The 17,607-nt window shown below is 52.5% G+C and overlaps 1 protein-coding gene across 3 annotated transcripts in view; it reads left to right on the top strand.

The window, feature by feature from the left end:
* The window catches only part of LOC144935826 (zinc finger protein 40-like), a 101,680-nt gene that overhangs the window by 68,218 nt on the left and 15,855 nt on the right, over window positions 1–17,607 (top strand). For all 3 annotated transcript variants that reach the window (XM_078862616.1, XM_078862618.1, XM_078862617.1), the window contains exons 2-3: window positions 4,090–4,167; window positions 6,040–11,162. In XM_078862616.1, the coding sequence (XP_078718742.1) occupies window positions 4,090–4,167; window positions 6,040–11,162 (5,201 nt within the window). The remainder of the gene's footprint in view (window positions 1–4,089; window positions 4,168–6,039; window positions 11,163–17,607) is intronic.

The raw sequence follows: 17,607 nt of genomic DNA, 5'->3' as shown, positions 1-17,607 counted from the left end.
TCCAAACCCGCATACCTTTCTTAGCAGTAATAATCATGTCTTTGTTCTCAATTACAGTTGTTTCTCTTACAGTTTCGAATCTTAACTCCATGTATACGCATCAATTCCCACTCACTCAAAATGCCTTTTCATATTCTTGTTGCTGCTTTCATGCTCCCATTGCTCGCTGTGACATTCAGTAATTTCTGTGTCGTGTTCTCTGATGTTACTTTCTCAGTCTTTTCCTTATTGTTTTACGGAGTCCCAAGCATCAATGGCTTAGTTTCGCGTTTACGTCTCTTTTACCATCTCTCGTATTACTCGGCAAGTCTTTTGTGGTTTTAGAGAATATTTTGCTCTGCTTGCTGTTTAACCTTTGCCCCCACTTTCAACGCACTATCCCTAACTCCCCCATCCCCGGAGGCCCTCATACATCCAGCAGTGGATTGACAAAAGTGATTTACATGTTAATGTTTACAATCAAGCACTTGTGTATCAAAACACGCTTGAAGTTTGTGGTTTCCTGTGGAGCTGCTGTCACGGGCAGAGTTCACGAAATTGAAAATCCCGTGTTGGCAATGCACAGCCACTCGGCATTGAAAAATTTAACAAATATTTGAACCGGCCCTACCCCACTTTATTGTTCTTTACAACACTGGCAATTTGAAAATAAAGTAAAAAAATCTATCCTCACGGCACTAATACTGAGATGACAAACCACGCGAGCTGGTATTGCCACCCAGTTCAACGAATCTGTTGTGCAACCATTAACAAGCTGGGGGAAACGCCAACTGTGAGACCCTGCCAGGGCATTTGCGTATGAGTCACATGTTACGCATGGTCATGTGTGCCACGGGTGCCTTGAGCGTTGTGTTTGGGGGATGTGAGGGCGGTGGTGTCAGTGTTTTGTTTGCTTGGTGGTATCGTGGTTAGCCCATTGCACTAGGAACCCGAGACCCGAGTCCGATTATCGCTCATGACCAACACCAGTGGCGAATATCTGAACCAGTCTTGGGCCTCCCCTAAGGTGACTAAGCCTTAAATGGCAATCTTGAGAAGACCAAGATGACCGGGTGTGGTGCTGGCTGCCGTGCCGGACTTCAAAGATGTTAGCTGAAAGCACTTTGCCCCAGAAGTCTGTAAATGCGATACCGGGGATCTTTGTCTTTGTGTGGTACTCTTTGTAGTATTGTAATTGTTGTCGCGATTAACGCTCGCGGTGTAAATCGGGCATAGATTCGTCGATGTCGATTGTTATGCTCATGATGCATACATCGAATTGCGTATCTTAAGAATCGGTTTTCATTTCATCAAAACGTTGCATGTAATGTGGCTGACGCGACCGCTGCAGTGACGAGAGGCAGCCGCGTTCACCGCAGTGGAACAACGAAAGACAATCGACCCTTGAATCCCGACACTTGCACACGAACAACAGCAAACGCTCAGCGTGTCCCGAGTTTTTGTCTTTCCCCGTGCAAGGTCAACATTAGAGAGACAAACGCGGCCGTGTATCGACTCTTAACGGGTGTTCGCCCCAACGTTCCCACCAGTTGAAAAGGGGAACCGCGTCTTTGTCTTGGGAAGGGAGTTCATGTGTGTGTGTGGGGGTCACGACAAGAGAAGGCTGCGTGACAGACACATGGGCGTGACGCACACACCTTCCAACGCCCACACCTCGCGTATCCTCCTGCCCCGAGGCTCCAAGTCAACCCCCCCACGTCTTCCTGTTCAGCCCCTTGAGGGACATCTGATGCCACTTCCAGCTCGGCGCGGGCTTCTGCCACTGCGCAAAAGCCCCCACGCCCCCAGCTGTCCCACTTGTGGACAGGCTGCCTGGCACAAAGACAAAAGGTCCACCCGTATTGCCTTCACAGACTGTTGGGGCAAGTGCCAGTTCAGCCTCATTTGAGGCTGAATTGACCGAGCTATGGGAGAGGCTTGGGATCAGTTCAGATAATCGTAACTGTTGTTGGCCGTGAACGGGAATCTATGTCGGGGTTCGTAGCACGGCAAGCTAACCACTGCGCCACTGCTCCCCGCAGACTCCATCGCACACTGCCATATATGACATCACCGACGCATTGCGTTGCAAGCACCCACACCCCCTCGTACGATAGATACGCTTCCTCTTTTTTTCTGTATGTGTGTACAGTGCTTGTCGAAGCTATAATCACAGTTGTAATATAAGCCACACATCCTCACCTTACACTCTCAATGTAAGGGTGTGTGGCTAATGATACGAGCACACTTCAGATATAAGCACAGTTGCACTTGCTCCCAAGGGGTGTGCTTATATCTAGCATTTGGTGTGCTGTACTGTCGGGGCAAGTACTTGTTAGTGAGTGCCTATTATCACAATCTTTTATTCAGCCTGGAGGGATCCGATGAGCTGTGATGCTCTTTTTGCACAGTTGTCCACTATGCCCGTGCTTCCCTATTAAAGGCAGTGGTGGGTTTCAGCCCCTTGGACTTAGGGCGAGAGTTGACCGGGTGGAGACCAGGGTCAAATGTGCGACCCACCCATCGCCACCAAACCTAGGCCTGGAAGCTGGGTCACTGCGATTGAGGAGGAATGTGCTCACACTCCACACGCACAGACAAAATATCCCCCTGTGTAGTGTTCCTTCCATTTGTGGCAAAGTGCCGTTGGCGAGGTCCCCGCATATGGCTGTTGCACAAGTGTGGTTAGTATAGCTAGCTACTACACCTGGTGGCATGTGTCTCCCCAGTGCTGATGTTTGCAACACTGTATAAGGTACTCAATTAAATTTTAAGATTGAGTAATAGAAGCAGGAGAGGTGGTGAAGGGGGTGGCGCAGGACAAGTTCTAATACAACTTGCCACTGGTGTTAGCCCTGGCCAGGAATAAAATTCGAGTTACTGGGTCCGTAGTTCAGTGCACTAACCAGTGCGACACCTAGGGTTGCCACAGTCCTGGAATTGGCATCTGTGTTCGGGTGGCAGCAATCTATATGTGCCGACATCTGCTGGTATTGTATTGAATCTAATCACGGTAGACTGAGATTTGTCTGGGTTTGGTCCGAGCTGAAAAGGTGTAAACCCTGGCACCAGCACTCCATACATACACACACATTTGCTAACACACAGGCGCGCACGGGCACACACACGCACGCGCTCCCCTACCTATCATCGGTGAGGTCTGAACGCGAACACATTTTGTTGTGACGCTCTACTCGGGGACTCCAGTTTCCTGGGGCATGACTCGTCTTGTGGAAAGTGTAAGTCACGTGAGCTTCATCTCTCGGGCAGGGACACAGAGAGCCCCAGCCTTTCTCTTCCATCAATCACAAGCACTCCAAGGCCCCCCTTTGTGTCCCTATCCGGGCCACTCGGTGTTGTTGAGATGAAATTAGATTTGGTCAGCTCGTCACACGGGTTTCCTGGTGCAAGTTCTGTGCATGCTGTTTGAGTCGTGGACTGTCTCCTGCCCCGATGTGCTGTGCTCGTAAACCGGATATGCGGAAATGTCAGGGGGTGAATGAAAACAAACAACTGACCAAACAAAATATGTGAATGATGGTGCTGATTAAGCGCTCTCTATCTTTAAGATGCCTATCTCCGCTTCAACCGGCAGGTTGCTGCCTTGACCGCGCGGAACTTGCTTGTTGTTTTCTGGTTCGAGTAGGTTTCGGCGGACACGCATGTGGTGGGGTAAAGTGTGGGTAACTCCCAAGTATGGAAGAGTATGCCAAATGGCCTTTAAAGGGACTCTCTTGAGCTCCCTCAAGCGGATACGCTCGCGCTATCAGTGGCGTGAGCAAGCAACTTCAGGCTTCCACTCTTTTAGAATACAACAAGAGTGGCAACTGTACACCTGCTTTGTCCTTAAAAGGACTCATCAGGATTGCAGTCTGAATCATCAGCATGCCACAACCCTCCCCCTCCCCGTCACAGTCGTTATCAACCGACGGGGAAGTCTGCGTTGTGCTGCATTACTTATTTACTCGCCGCAGCAATAACGTGCACCTTTGGAAGTTTGCCGCACCCTGCAGGGGAATTTCACTCGGTGTGACTGAGAGCGCCGCCGTTGATTTGGGGGTTTCGTGACGTCGTGCCAAAGCCTGTCTGTCGCGGTTTTGTCTGCCGCAGATAAACGAGAGGAAGCCAAGAGGGAGCTCGTGGGCACTGCTCTGCTGAGGCCACCGTCATCAGGAGCCAGCAGCACAGGTCCGTTACCGCTCGCGCCGCACCTCCGCGCCTTCCTGTCGGGAAATATCGTCAGTCATCGTCAGAATGTTTAGCCAAGTGGCTGAGTGTCTCCAGTGGGCAGGGTGCTCACCGCTGAGTCACTGCTAGGGACTGTGCAAATCCTACAACCGGCCTGGTGACTTCTACTTGGAGTTTTAACGATTCACGGGCGTCCGTTGCGCCCCACCCCCTCTAAGTATATATTCAATTCAAAATTTGTGTGAATTTAGGGTGATGCTTTGAATCAAGATGAATTATTTTCTTAGCATGGGGTATGTAATGGCCATGGCCAATCGTGGCTTCTAGGATCATAATCATCACATTAGATACAACATTTAACGAATAAAAAAAAAGTTGATTCCTACACACGTGATCAATATGCAAGTATTGCGAGCTTAAGTATTTATATGAATAGAGGGATTGATGCACCGTCACACCTCTAACTTATACTGAGTATTACCAAAGCAGTAGCAACCGTGAACAAACACTACAGTTGAAAAAAAACATTTAACAGTTGATTTAAGAAGGACATTATTATTTATGACTGTTATTCTTAATGCAGTAAGCCTTGGCAAAGGAATTAATTTAAATCTTCACTTGCCACTTGACATATTGCAAAATTAAAAAAATGTGCTCATAAATGATTGGATTTCAACTTGGTTCTTCACAATAGGCAGACCCCCCCCCCCCCTTTTGTTTGCTGTTTTTTTGTGTTTTGTTTAAAAACCCCAACTGTTATGGAAACGGTTTAACCCTGCCAAGAATCGCGGCGTAAGCCCTCGCCCACCGCAGACTCTTAATGCTGCGCCGATGGCAAGGAATGCGGTGGGGGGGCGAGCCCGTCCAACCGTTGCGTGTCCTTTTCGCGAGCAGATGTTGCTCCGCTGCGGTTCCCCGGTGTCATTTCCTTCTGTGAAGTCGAACAGAAAATGAGCTCACTTCTCAGGCCGGCGCACAACTTGAGCCGCTGCTGCGAGTCATTTGCGTGGCCGTGTCACTGGCATACCGAATGATTCGTAAGTTTAAAAAAATGAAGAAAAAAATCTTACCGCCCCCCCCCGCCGGATCCGCCCTTCTTCCCCCGGTGGTTTCCGTCGGGTGCAGTAAAGTCTGTTGAAAGTGGACGTTAAAGACAACCCTGTATTGTCATTTGTTAAGGGGCGGGCAGTTTGTTCGACAATTTCGTCGATTAAGGTCCCAGATTGGCTTTTTTTTGTGCACCTAATTAATTTGAGACGTTATTTATTTATTTACTTTGATTCACCAGACGAGAGAAAAAACACTCCTAAAGACTATTTAAGTAGAGCGCTCTGTGGAATGTTTGGGCATTTGATGTTTTTTTGAGTCTGCATACGCGTGGAGGAAGCGTGAATCAAGTCGAAGTGTCTCTCCGTGCTCTCATGATCGTGACGGCTGCGTAGTTTGCTCATCTCCTTTGCTGGCCCTGAGCCTTTGGTGGAAATTCCACTTTCTTGACGTGGAGGCAAAGTCTCTCCCCCGTAGGTGATGCAAATAAATAAAAACCTAAGGGGGAGGGGTTTTGGCAGTGGTGTACAAGGAAAAAAAAATTCTGTAAAAAACCCACCACCTGCATCATTAGCAACTGCTTTCAAATAGAAAGTATACAGTAGTAAACATTAAAAAAGCACCGATTTTTATATTTTCATATTATAAGGCAATATTTTCTGACATAGGTGGTGAGTTTATTTGTTTCTCCACAGGACACTTTTGAATTAAATTTAGAATTGAATGTGAGTAACAATATAAAATTGGCTCAGTTTAAGCTGCTAATTCTCACCTGCTGTCGTTTAAACTTGAGCGACTCTTTCTGCTACTGTCTCGTCTCCGCAGAAACAGGGGGCTGTCGACCCGACTTCAAAAAAGTCAAACTCAAACCGACAAACGAGGGCTCTGCGGACACGGAGCCACCAATCCCCGCTGACCACAACGGCGGGCGGCCATCGCTGACGACCACTTCGGACCGAGCAACTGAGCGAGTGGCAGCCGAGCGGGCGACCGACGGGAACGCGAGCGAGAGCGCATCCACCGACCCGGAGACGGCCGCCGGCGAGCCGGGCGATGATGAGGAGCCCGCCGGTGCTGGGCGGGCTGGCGTGAGAGCGTCGCGATCCGGCGGGGACCCCACGAGCGGCAACGTCGCGCTGGAAGCCCTGCTGCAGGCCGCAGGGCCCGAGCTCGGCGGCCCGCCGCAGCCCAGCGGCATGTCAGTGCCGTTTGGCACCGGCGAGCGGGCCTACGTGACGCACGTACCGCCCCCCGCAGCCCCGGCGGCGCTGCATCGCGGCCTCCCGGCTGTCGTGTGCCCTGCGCAGCGCCTACATGTTGAGCACCTGGCCACCAGACAGCACCAGCAGTACCAGCAGCAGTACCAGCAGCAACAGCACGACGTTGCCCGGGCGGTGCTCTCATTAAGTCCGGGGAGGATGGGTGAATGCCTGACGATGGCCTACACCGCCAGCGCCCTGGTGTCGCAGCCGGCGTGCTTCCCCAACGGGCAAGGGGGCAGGGCGAACGTGGGCGGTCTGCAGGTGGGCGAGGAGGCGGCTTGCGAGGCGCCGGGCGCCGCCAAGGAACGGCCCAAGCGCCTGGGCCGCTACGTGTGCGAGACGTGCGGCATGGGCTGCGCCAAGCCCAGCGTGCTGGAGAAGCACGTGCGCTCGCACACGGGCGAGCGGCCCTACCCGTGCAGCATCTGCAACAGTGCCTTCAAGACCAAGAGCAACCTGTCCAAGCACATGAAGTCGCAGGCGCACGTGCAGCGCGAGGGCGGCTCGTGCGGTGCGAGCGTCGAGCAGCAGCAGCAGGGGGAGGGCAGCGGCCGGGACGATGGGGACGACGCCGCCTCCGACTGCGATGGCGACGACGACTCGGACACGGACGACAGCCCCGAGGCGGCCGTCGCCTGTGGCCGCGTCATCCTGGGCTGGGTCCCGACGCAGTCCGCTGTCTCGGAAGCAGGCGCCTTTGTGCACGGAGCCCACACGGAGATCGAGCCCGCTCGGGACAACCGGAAGTGCAACGGCGGCGACGGGCGGCGAGCGTGCGCGGACGAGCGAGCCGAAGCTGCCGAGCCCACGAGGGACCTCTCCGTGGAGCGCGCGCAGGGAATTGAGCAGCACAAGTTTGAGATGCGCCATCTGAAAATCAGCTTCGAATCCGAATCCGGCAGCCCCATGGGGAAGAACAGGAATGACTCTGGCTACCGGTCTTTTTCTGAAAGCCTGGAACTGCCGTCCGTCACGCCAACTACAGCGCAGCACTTCTCTTTCACCGAGAGCAGCGGCCGCAGTGGGGAGGCGAGGCCCGTGAACTCGCGGCCACCCGTGTTTGCCGTCGCGCCGGCTGCGGCGGCCGCAATGCGGATGGTGCCGCCCAGCGCAGAGCGCGTGGCCATCGACAAGCACATCGGCGACCACATCGACAAGCTGATCTCGCAGAACGAGGCGCTGGTGGACAACCGCGAGCTGGACAGCGTGAAGCCGCGGCGAGCGTCGTGCGCGCGCCGAGCCAGCATCGACTCCCCGCGGCCCTACACCTTCAAGGACTCGTTCCAGTTCGACCTGCGGCCCCAGGACCCACACGGCCGTGCGGGCCCTGAGCTTATGAGGAGTCCCCCGCCCTTTTCCCCCCTTGGCAAAAGCAGCGTCAAGCCCTGGATGCCGCTCTTCCCTCCACCAAAAGAACGCGGCGCGCACAGGACCGACGGCAGGGCGTCCGCGCCGCGCGTCTCCAAGTTTGCATCGTCCGGCTCGCTGGGGCACAGCTTCGAGTCGCAGTGCGACGACGTGTTCACGCCGGGGCCAGGCCAGAGCCCCCCGCCGCAGTCCCCGCGCCTCACGCGCCAGGTAGCCGTGGACGAGGACGCGGCGCGTCTCAAGACGCAGTCGGTGGACGAGGCGTCGCAAAAGCAGTCCGTCGCGGCCGAAGGCGACGGCGATCGTTTCCCCAAGAGCCGCTCGCTCGACGAGGTGGCCGGCGAGCGGAGGCCCGAGGGCGGCAGGAGGGGCCGGCGCGCGGCACGCGGCCGCGGGCTCATGTTCGAGTGCGACACGTGCGGCGTCAAGTACCGTAAGCCCGAGAACTACGAGGCGCACAAGAAGTACTACTGCTCGGAGCTGCACGCGCCGCGCACGCGCTCCCTGGGCCCGCAGCCCGCCGGCAACACCCACCCGCAGCTGGGCCACTACAAGGTGTCGGTCGACAGCCTAGAGAAGGCGCCGCTCATGAAGAAGCGCAAGAGGGCGCACGGCTCGGGGGACAGAGACGAGGAGGAAGCGGCAGTCCCCGGCGGCCGGCTCACGCCGCCTGCCGCGCTCGGCGCCCGCGTCTTGACGACGTTCGTCGGGAAGCCGGAGCCCGACCTGGGCAAGTCCGTGACGCTGCTGGACAAATTGGGTGCAAATGGCGGCAGTGCCTTCGTGTTCCCATGCGTGCGCTTTGAGGGCTCGGATGCCAGGGCAGGCGGGAACGAGCAGGCGTTGTCTTCCGGCTCCTTCGCCAAGACGGTGCCACTGCTGTGCGTGCCGCCCCGAGTTGGAAACGGAGCGATGTCTGATCAGGGGAGGTTGGGCGACGGCTTCGCCACCTTTGGGCGGGCAAAGTCTTTCGATGTACCGCCCATGGCGAGAGCGAGTTCATTCGATGTGACGCGTGCCGACTCGGTCGGTCAAAGAAGGATCGGAGGTCAAATCTCCGTGATCCAGCATACCAAATTCCTGAACAAGGCGAAGTCCTTTGACAGCAGCGAGCCCCCCGCGGAGTGCTCGGCCACACTGTTGAGAAGCGCTCCGTGGAAAGCGTGCGACGTCGCCAGTGCCCAGGCATCGAGCGACGAAGTTTTACAGGAAGCGTCGCCCTGCGCCGTCCGCTTCCAGAACAGAGCGATGGTTACACCGCAGCCTCCACCGACGCTTGCTGGTATCGCCATCAAGATTCCAAAAATATTGATCAGCACAGACTCGCAGAGGAATAAGTTCGAGCAGCAGCAGCAGCATGTGGACGCTCCAGTCAGCGATTGCTCGCAAGTGTCCGTGAAGAAACTGCACCCGAAGAAGCAACAAATGCGGCGTGTAATATTGGACCAAAATTTTGACGACGCCTCCAATGGGGAACCGAGCAGCAGGAGAGGTCCCTGGGGTTCCAACCCGGGCGACGGGGTGTATCCAAGCGTGGGTCTCGTGCAACCACTGGAGCAGCAGCGGAGGGGGCCCATGCGGCGCACGTCGTCCGAGCAGGCGGCTGGCTCTCCACCGTTCGTCGAGGTGTCTGAAATGCTCCGCAGCCGCTCGCTGGACTTGGGCGACGAAGAGCCGGGTGCCGCTCCAGCATCGGTCATGCGTCCGCCTCCATGCTTCACGATGCTGCACTCAACGCTGCGGCCCTCGCCCTTGGTTACCGCTTCCACACCCACCTCAGCGGTAGAGCATGGCAAGGAGCCAAATCGAGATCAGCTCTTTATCCCCCACTACCAGATTCAGCCAGGCCGCATCGCTGAACGTGCGTCATCACCCCTGATAAACAAGCCTCAACATCGCTCCGACGTTCTGGAATCTGTACGAGATTTTGGCAGCTGTGACACCTCATTGCGCGACAGGTGTTTAGCGATAAAGGGTCATGAACCGGAGGACTCATGTGCCGTTCCTAAATCGTCCTTGCCGCCCCAAGGTGTTGCTATGCCTGTGTCATGCTCAGAAGAGCTCCCATGTGGCTCAACATCTTCACCACCTCAAGGCACTCTCCAGCTTTCCCCTCAGGTGTCAATACTATCCACACCAGCAGCCTTACCTCAGGTTCACCCACCGCTGTCGCCATCGTCATTCCATCGGGACCGAGAAACATCATCCCCATCGTCCAATCACGAGAGCCAAAGTAAAACCCTCGCACCGCATCCCACTCAAGCTCCCATTGCTGCTGCATCATCCCCTGAGGATCGGGCGTCAAGTGCAGCGGCGGAACATTCGGCCAGAAAACTCTCCCCAGCTCCGGAGTCGGACGAGCCGAACGCTGTCACAGCTCCTGAACACCCCGCGGCATCTCTCCTCGTCCCTCCTCGCGGCGCAGCTCCAGTCTGCTCGGCACCTCTTCCAGGGGACGCTGTCCCGTCCTCGTCTCGGGCTCCCACTCCGGCCGCACCGGTCCCTCACCCCGACCCTTGTCAGCCACGCGGCGCCGGCTTCGATGCACGCGCCTGCGCTGGGCCCCCAAACGCTGGCGTCCTCGTGGCTCCTCCGAGCGGCCGTCACAAGGCGGACTCGCGCCCCCCTTCTCCGGCCGCCGCTCCGTCAGCCGCTGCCGCTTCCCTTGCGGGAAATCCGTCGGCGGAGGCGCCCTGCAGGAAACGACCGCTTGCCACCGCAGACGAAGCAGGAGAGGGGCCCGCCGCAGAGCGGCAGCACGGCAAGTGCGCGAAGCAGGCGGCGTTTGGAGCTGACGGCGCGCAGGCGAACGCCGCTCCCACCAAGCCGCGCAAGCCATTCCTGCAGCGGCAGGAGAGGGTGGAGGACCCGTCGGTCTCCGCTTCGAAGCCGGAGGAGTCGGCGGAACATGCCTCCGAGACGACCAGGAGCAGCGGACGCGACTCCTCGGTGACGGTGACGGTGACGGCCGGCGAGGTGGACGCCGCCGACCCTCGGCCCTGCGCAACTCCGAGCGGGGGAGGCGGCCCCCCTCCCCCGGGGACGAACGGCGCAGCGGACGTGTCGTGGTGCTACCTGCAGGCGCAGCCGAGCCACCACGCGCAGGGTGACGGCAGGGCGTCAGTGTATTCTCGCTGGGACGTCGGCGACGGAGAGAAGGCGGCGGGCGGTGGCGCGGGTGGCGCCGGCGGTGTCGGTTGCAGGCCGCCACCGCCGGCGCCCAGTGGGCCCGGCTGCGGAGCGTACACGACGGCAGTGGCTGTGCCGCAGGAGTACGGGCGGGTGGTGCAGTCCTGCGAATGGAAGAGCAGCCGGCAGGTGAGACTGGATAGAGCGACTCGCGGCTCCGCTCGCCTCCCTCTGAATGAACGTGTCGCATTTTGGTGATATCTGTTGAGTCTCATAGTACAGTACTATGTTGCGTGTCCACCGTGGACAATTAATCGCCTACAACCCAGTGCAGTACTTGTGCATCGTGTAAGCGTCACTTTCTATAGACGTTGACATATACAACCTTTTCACATATCCACCTATATATACCTCAGTCCTTAGTGAGTTGGAGATGCGGTGTTGTACTTGTTTAAATTGTACAAGACTGTGAACATGTTTATGGAAACGTTCAGGAAAACAAACTTTATTTTTTTAAAGAAAATGTATCAGGTGTAGAATAACATTATCCTTTACTCGCGAGCAGTCTAATTTGGGTCTCCCTTTTTGTCAGTCGGATCCTTCATCGAAATGTTTGGCCAATTCCATGAATAAGAGTTTGGCTTCATGTGGAAAGCAGGGGTACCAAGAGAATACCCACGCATGCCAAGGGGGAGGAGGGGGGGGGTAACACTCCAAACTCTAAACAGATAGATCTCTTCTTCCAACTCCTGGCCACCATACAGGCCTGGTTATGATTAAAGATGGCAATATTTTGACTAAGGTGCAAACACTCCTCTTTCAAATTGTTTATGATCCTGAGCAAAATTAACACCAAACATAACAATTAGCCTACTTTAACAAGTAGGCTTTCGCGACTAATATCCATAATAGAGGGGTTTTTTTACTATAAGGTACTAACTTATTAACTAAAAACGTGTAAACAGGTGCTTGGTCTATATTCATATGTGAGGAGTGAAAAGTTATTCTAAACTAATTTCAGGCCTACTTTTAAGCTCTTTTTATCCTGTGCAACATTATTATAAAACCAGCAATCTTCTGATTAGTTTGCACACCATCGTAGTAATTTGCGAGCACCTTTCCCAGGTCTGTATTGCACAAGATGTACTCTGATGAATCCCCGGCGAGTTAAAAAGATGCACAAGACTGCAATTAAAATTCAGAATGATCACATTTTTTATTGTGCTGGAAGCTTGATTATAGGAATGTAATGTTTCATTGGCTCTATTTCGCCCACAATACACACATTGAACCGTGAATGTAAGAATCGCTTACACTTCATGATAATTGTATGTTAACTGTGATATTCAGGATATTGGAACTGGCGAGATACGCAAAGCAAACGAGGCGGCACAAACGAAACAAATGGAATCAAACGAATGGAATCACGACCGTGAAATGTGACCGTTCGAACATTTTGCCGGGGTCGGCGCTGGGGGTTGACGGTGGGCGATGGGGTGGATTAGGGTCACTTAGTTACGTGCCTTGCGAATACCCTTCTTGGAAAATGAATGAGCCAAAGGCGGCTTGCGTTGCTCTGAGCTCGTGACGGCCGGAGAGAGCTGTCGCTGGAGGAATGCTGCCAAACGGCGCTCACTCTCCCTGCCGCAGCCTTTTCCATGGAAAGTCTTCAGATTCTGCGGGCGGGCGTGAGACGGGGGTGGGGGGGGGAAGAGACCCTTGGGAACATGGGTTGTCACGACTGCAATACTCATGTGTGTACAGTATACAGAGAAGCATTGGCCCCACTACTTGCACTGTTGAGCTCTCCGATGTGTTTTCTGGTTGTACGGGGAGTGTGTGTGTGTTTTTGGTATGATGTCCAAAAATGCGGTCCACATGCCCAGGAGCTTCTTCAGGAACCGAATCATGCTCCCGGCACGCGGACTGAAACGTCGGGACATTATGCCGAACAACACGAGCAGCACAACCATGAAACGCAGTGAAGAGCTAATTCTCAACGCCGTTGTTAATCCACTGCTGAGGGGGAAGGCCCTCCCCCACGCCGTGTCGGTCGTGGGAGTAGCTTGACCATACTTCACCGCTTGTTGTGGTTTGCCGAAGTTGGCAAGGGGAGGAAGTGCCTAGAACCGTTTCAGGGCGCATGCGCCACTGAGAGTGGCCGTGGCTCTGGGAATCGAATTCAGGTTGGCAGGTTCATAGTGCAGTGCATGATAATTACCATTGCCCCACGGCTCCCCCTGTGTACATAGTGTGCCGTCATGAGCATGAAGTGTAAGACATTTCATTCTACAGTGGGCTGTCACAATATGTTGATTTGAATCCCGATACTTACAAAGTTAATATTAAGCTTGCAATATTTTGAAGCTCCGTTTGTAAAATATTCTTAGCGAATAAGTCGCGCATTCGATTTAAAATTGACGTTTTGTATATACACTCCAGTCGCAGTGTATAAATGCTCAGAATGAGCATTGGGTGCAGCTCGTATCAGTTGGTGGCCCTGATTCACTGGGGGGAATTACACCTTCCTGTGACGGGTAGTACTGGACGCCTTAAGATTAAAATGTTTTTACTCTTTCTAGCGATAGTGCAACTCGCATGGCCATATGTGCCCTAAACCTCAGTGACGTATGTGACCAAAGGGTTCCCATGGTTCTAGAGAGGAGAAAGCGAGTGAGAGCGTGAGTAGAAAGGGCACCACAGGGGCGAGATGTTAACTACCTCGCCTGGTATACAGGAGGTCGTGGGTTCGATCCCGACCCTGACTCCTGCTGCTGTTTATTTGGAGTTTGCGCGTCTCTCTCCCTGTGGTCGTGTGGATTTTTGTCCGGGTCCTCCGGTCTTCCCCTCCACATTTAGAAGCACGCGTTTAGAGTGTTTGGGTGCTGTAAATGTCCACACGATCAGCCACTTTGTCGAGCTCGCATTTATTGGCAAGTCGCTTCTGACAAAGAGCTACGTAGCTCAGTGGGCCTTAACGTGGTAAAATAAAAAAAAATATAAAGAAATAGTGAGATAAGGTCTCTTGTTTGGCAATATTGTACCTCGTGATGGTTGGGGGCCAGGCGGCTACCGTAAAAAAAAAATCCCCATTGTGTCTTCAGGTGCTGACGTGGCGTTATTGCGTAAGAGGCCCAGCATGGGGAGAAGAAGGACCCGACCCATCCCGTGGCGGGATAACGATCCTGTTTACATACTAAAGTGACATCATGTCCCATCCAGTTCTTCTGCTTATGAGGGCACAGTGTATAGGTTCTCTCTTGTGTACCACTGTGCATGTGGTGGTGGATGTGCAATTTACCAGCTCTCAGACAAAGCAATGGAACGGCTAAACCACTTACAACTGAAGCTCCGACAGTTGATGTTTATGGGCTGTACAACCGAAGACGACTTTGTAGGGTTTTGCCATTGTGCTGTCAATGTGTTTTCGGATTGTTACCGCATGTTTTTCACTGTAACCTATATATGTATGTTGAACTTATTTTGCACCGTACATATCCAACCGTGCTCATCGGAGGTGTGACTAATATCCAATGTTCTGCCCCACGTGCTGGGAGCCATCTTCGGGAACGGAATTGAGCAGCTTGCATTCTCCCGTGGTTACCGTGTTGCCGGCTGCTGGTGTCTGATGTAGGCCGGCCGGACAACATGCGGTAACAACCCGAAACACACGAGAGATTTCTACTTGTATTTGTACCTTGATATATACACCTCCCAGCGTGAGCAGCAACAACATGGCATAGTTCATTTGAGCTCAGGTGACAGTCGTTAGTGAATCAATCGGTAATTAAGAATGGTTTGCCCCGAGTATGCTACGCTCATGGTGTTCCATGCTTTGGGCTGCATAGAGCTATTATTATGATTCGGCGGCATTGGCACACATGCTTCTTTGAGTTATATTAAGGCACACAAATGAGACAAGTGGCTTAATAGATAGGTCATTATAGCCACTAATGGCATCTTCACTCTGGACTGTCTTTTTAGGGACTGAACTCCCTTTGGATTTAAATATATGCCTAATCAAGGGACCGTCGCAGTCTGAATGCTAAGCAAATCAAGGCTGCTGGGTGGTGATCTGAGGCTTTAATTGGCTTGAATGACATTACTGTGCGCTTGCTATTTGTTGTTGAAACACGTTGCCAGTCACTGGAACGTCTGGTTTCAATTGCCAGAACAGTCACTGGTGATGTTACTGAATGTATCACTTTGATGTGCAGTACATTTCTTGGACTTTTTTGATTTGCAAAGAGTAAGGACATTAATTTAAATGTCTTGCAGTGTAAAATTCACAATTGTAAAATTACCCACAACTATGTTGTAAAAACTGCAATATATATAAATCATTTCCTACACAATTACCGTTATCCAGACCCTCACCGAGGGAAAGAAATATGCAATTATTCTTAATTGTTTTCGAGTGATTAAATAACTATGAAGTGCCACAAATTCATCACATTTCTCTCAGGACCTTTGAAGTCCTTGCCAAGTGCCATGCCAGAGTGTTGTCATTTGTCATTCAGCCACCCGGCTGATTCCACTGTTTTCATTTAAGTCAAAATTACTTTTCAAGTCTCTTCATTCTTTGCTCATGAGCGGCAGCGACTCCCTTTGTTGCTTGAACATTGCTTGAGTCATTACCAACATCCGCTCAGCTCTTCGGTGACTCTTGCGTTACTGCAGAACATTGTTGATGATCGAGGGCGACCCACCCATTGCTAAACAGTCTGAGTTTGTGTTTTGTGAAACTTGAAAGGTCTGACTCAGTGACTCATAAAACAGTGCCAGTGTTTTGGAAACCCGTTTTTTTTGCCAAAGATACCGAGTGCTATCGCAACAGATTACTTGCGGAAGGTGAACATAAATGTTATTAAAAGTGATATTTATTTTTTATACTTAAGATGCTGCCGTGGTGCAATGGTCAGCAGGCTGGACTTGCAAACCCAGAGGTGGCGTGTGGGGACTCCCTCCTCTTCCAAGATGTTTGGCTGGGTAAACAACCCTCTACAGGGGCTCTATCGAGCTCCTTCTAGTGGAGGCCCTTCCCGTTAGCGGTGGCGTGAGCGAGCAATTTGCAGGGCTTGCATCTTTATCGTTTTACTGTCATAAGCTTATACAGTATAACCTTGGATTGCGAGCATAATTCGTTCCGGAAACGTGTTTGTAATCCAAAGCACTCGTATATCAAAGCACTCGTATATCAGTTGTGATCACGTGACGCTCGTCAGACAAAGCGTATACGTACTACTTGTATTGCAAGACTTCGCTCGTTAATCAAATTAATATTTATTTAAAAAAATTGCTCGTCTTGCAAAACACTCGCAGACCAAGTTACTCGCAATCCAAGGTTTTACTGTACTTATACCTGTATGTATATACGTGGAACTTCTTTCACACTGGACGTAGCCAACCGTGCAAATTGGAGGTGTATTTATTATAGTTGCCGTATTATTTTTACATGGACAAATGGGATTTTGAAATGGTCCTAATATGAGGTGGCTGGATAGGTTCATGCTCCTCCTGCTGCATTGTCAGAGTGTTGAGCTGGCACCACTGAGATCCTCAGTTTGAATCTGGGCAGCCACCCGTTATTAAATTATAATGAGTTGATGATCTCAGCCTGGTCTCAAATAAATACACATGAACAAAAAAACTATATTACATTTGTTTTTCATTGAGTTCAGCAGTTTCAGCCCTGGGAACTAAAACATTTCTGGTTGATTGCCACGCAACAGAATAACCTCTACAGCGGGGCACATGGATAAGAGACAATTTAATGCGTATAAAAAGTAGTGTTGTGATCTCACATTCCAAAGGGGGTTCTCTAACAACAGGCTGATGTTACACTACTTCCTATAAGGATTACGGATGGAATTTCTTCATCGCATGACATGATGCTGATGGTAACACATTCCTGCTGAGGGAGCTGGTAGGAACGTTGGGTTGCTCGGTCAATGGCCAGGGTCAACGGCGGTGTGGTGTATTCCGCAAATATGCCCGACTGTGAGGGCGGGCACAAGCCGGCGTGAGTAGGTTAAACATTCAGTTTTATAAGGGCACCACGGGGTGACCAGCCCCTCCCCACCCAGCCCCACCCCTGCCACCCCCCACCCAGCCCCTCCTCACCCTCCCCACCCCCCACCCAGCCCCTCCCCACCCTCCCCACCCAGCCCCTCCCTGCACGATGGACGGACACAATAATCCCCTGTGGGCTGGTGGAACCAGTGGGTTCCTACCAGTATAATGACCGTTTAATTGGGGGAAATATTTTCAGTGTTTATCTATTATAAGGTTAGTGTAGTGAACCAGGTCCGGTGACGGTTCGTGCACCACACCGTTGCTTGGCAACCAGAGTTAGATTCCCGGCCATGACTAACCTGAGTGACAATGGACCTCTGAACCGGCCTTAGCCCCCCCCCACCTCCAGCTTCACCAACGTGTGCTAACCAGCATGGTGGGGTGTGAGTGTTGGATTAACAAAGGCCTGTAAATAATAATAATGATGGATTATTTATGATGTCAGCATGAATTTTATATTTTATTTTGAAAACAATGAATATCTATATACACGTGTTTGTATATTATTGTATATATATCACGGATATTTCCATGCATTTACAACGTTGATGTATTTGTG

The sequence above is a fragment of the Lampetra fluviatilis genome, chromosome 14 (assembly GCF_964198595.1).
Source record: "Lampetra fluviatilis chromosome 14, kcLamFluv1.1, whole genome shotgun sequence".
In the NCBI taxonomy this organism is placed as follows: Eukaryota; Metazoa; Chordata; class Hyperoartia; order Petromyzontiformes; family Petromyzontidae; genus Lampetra; species Lampetra fluviatilis.
Note: the sequence above shows the minus strand (reverse complement) of the source record. Positions and strands in the feature narration are given on the sequence as shown.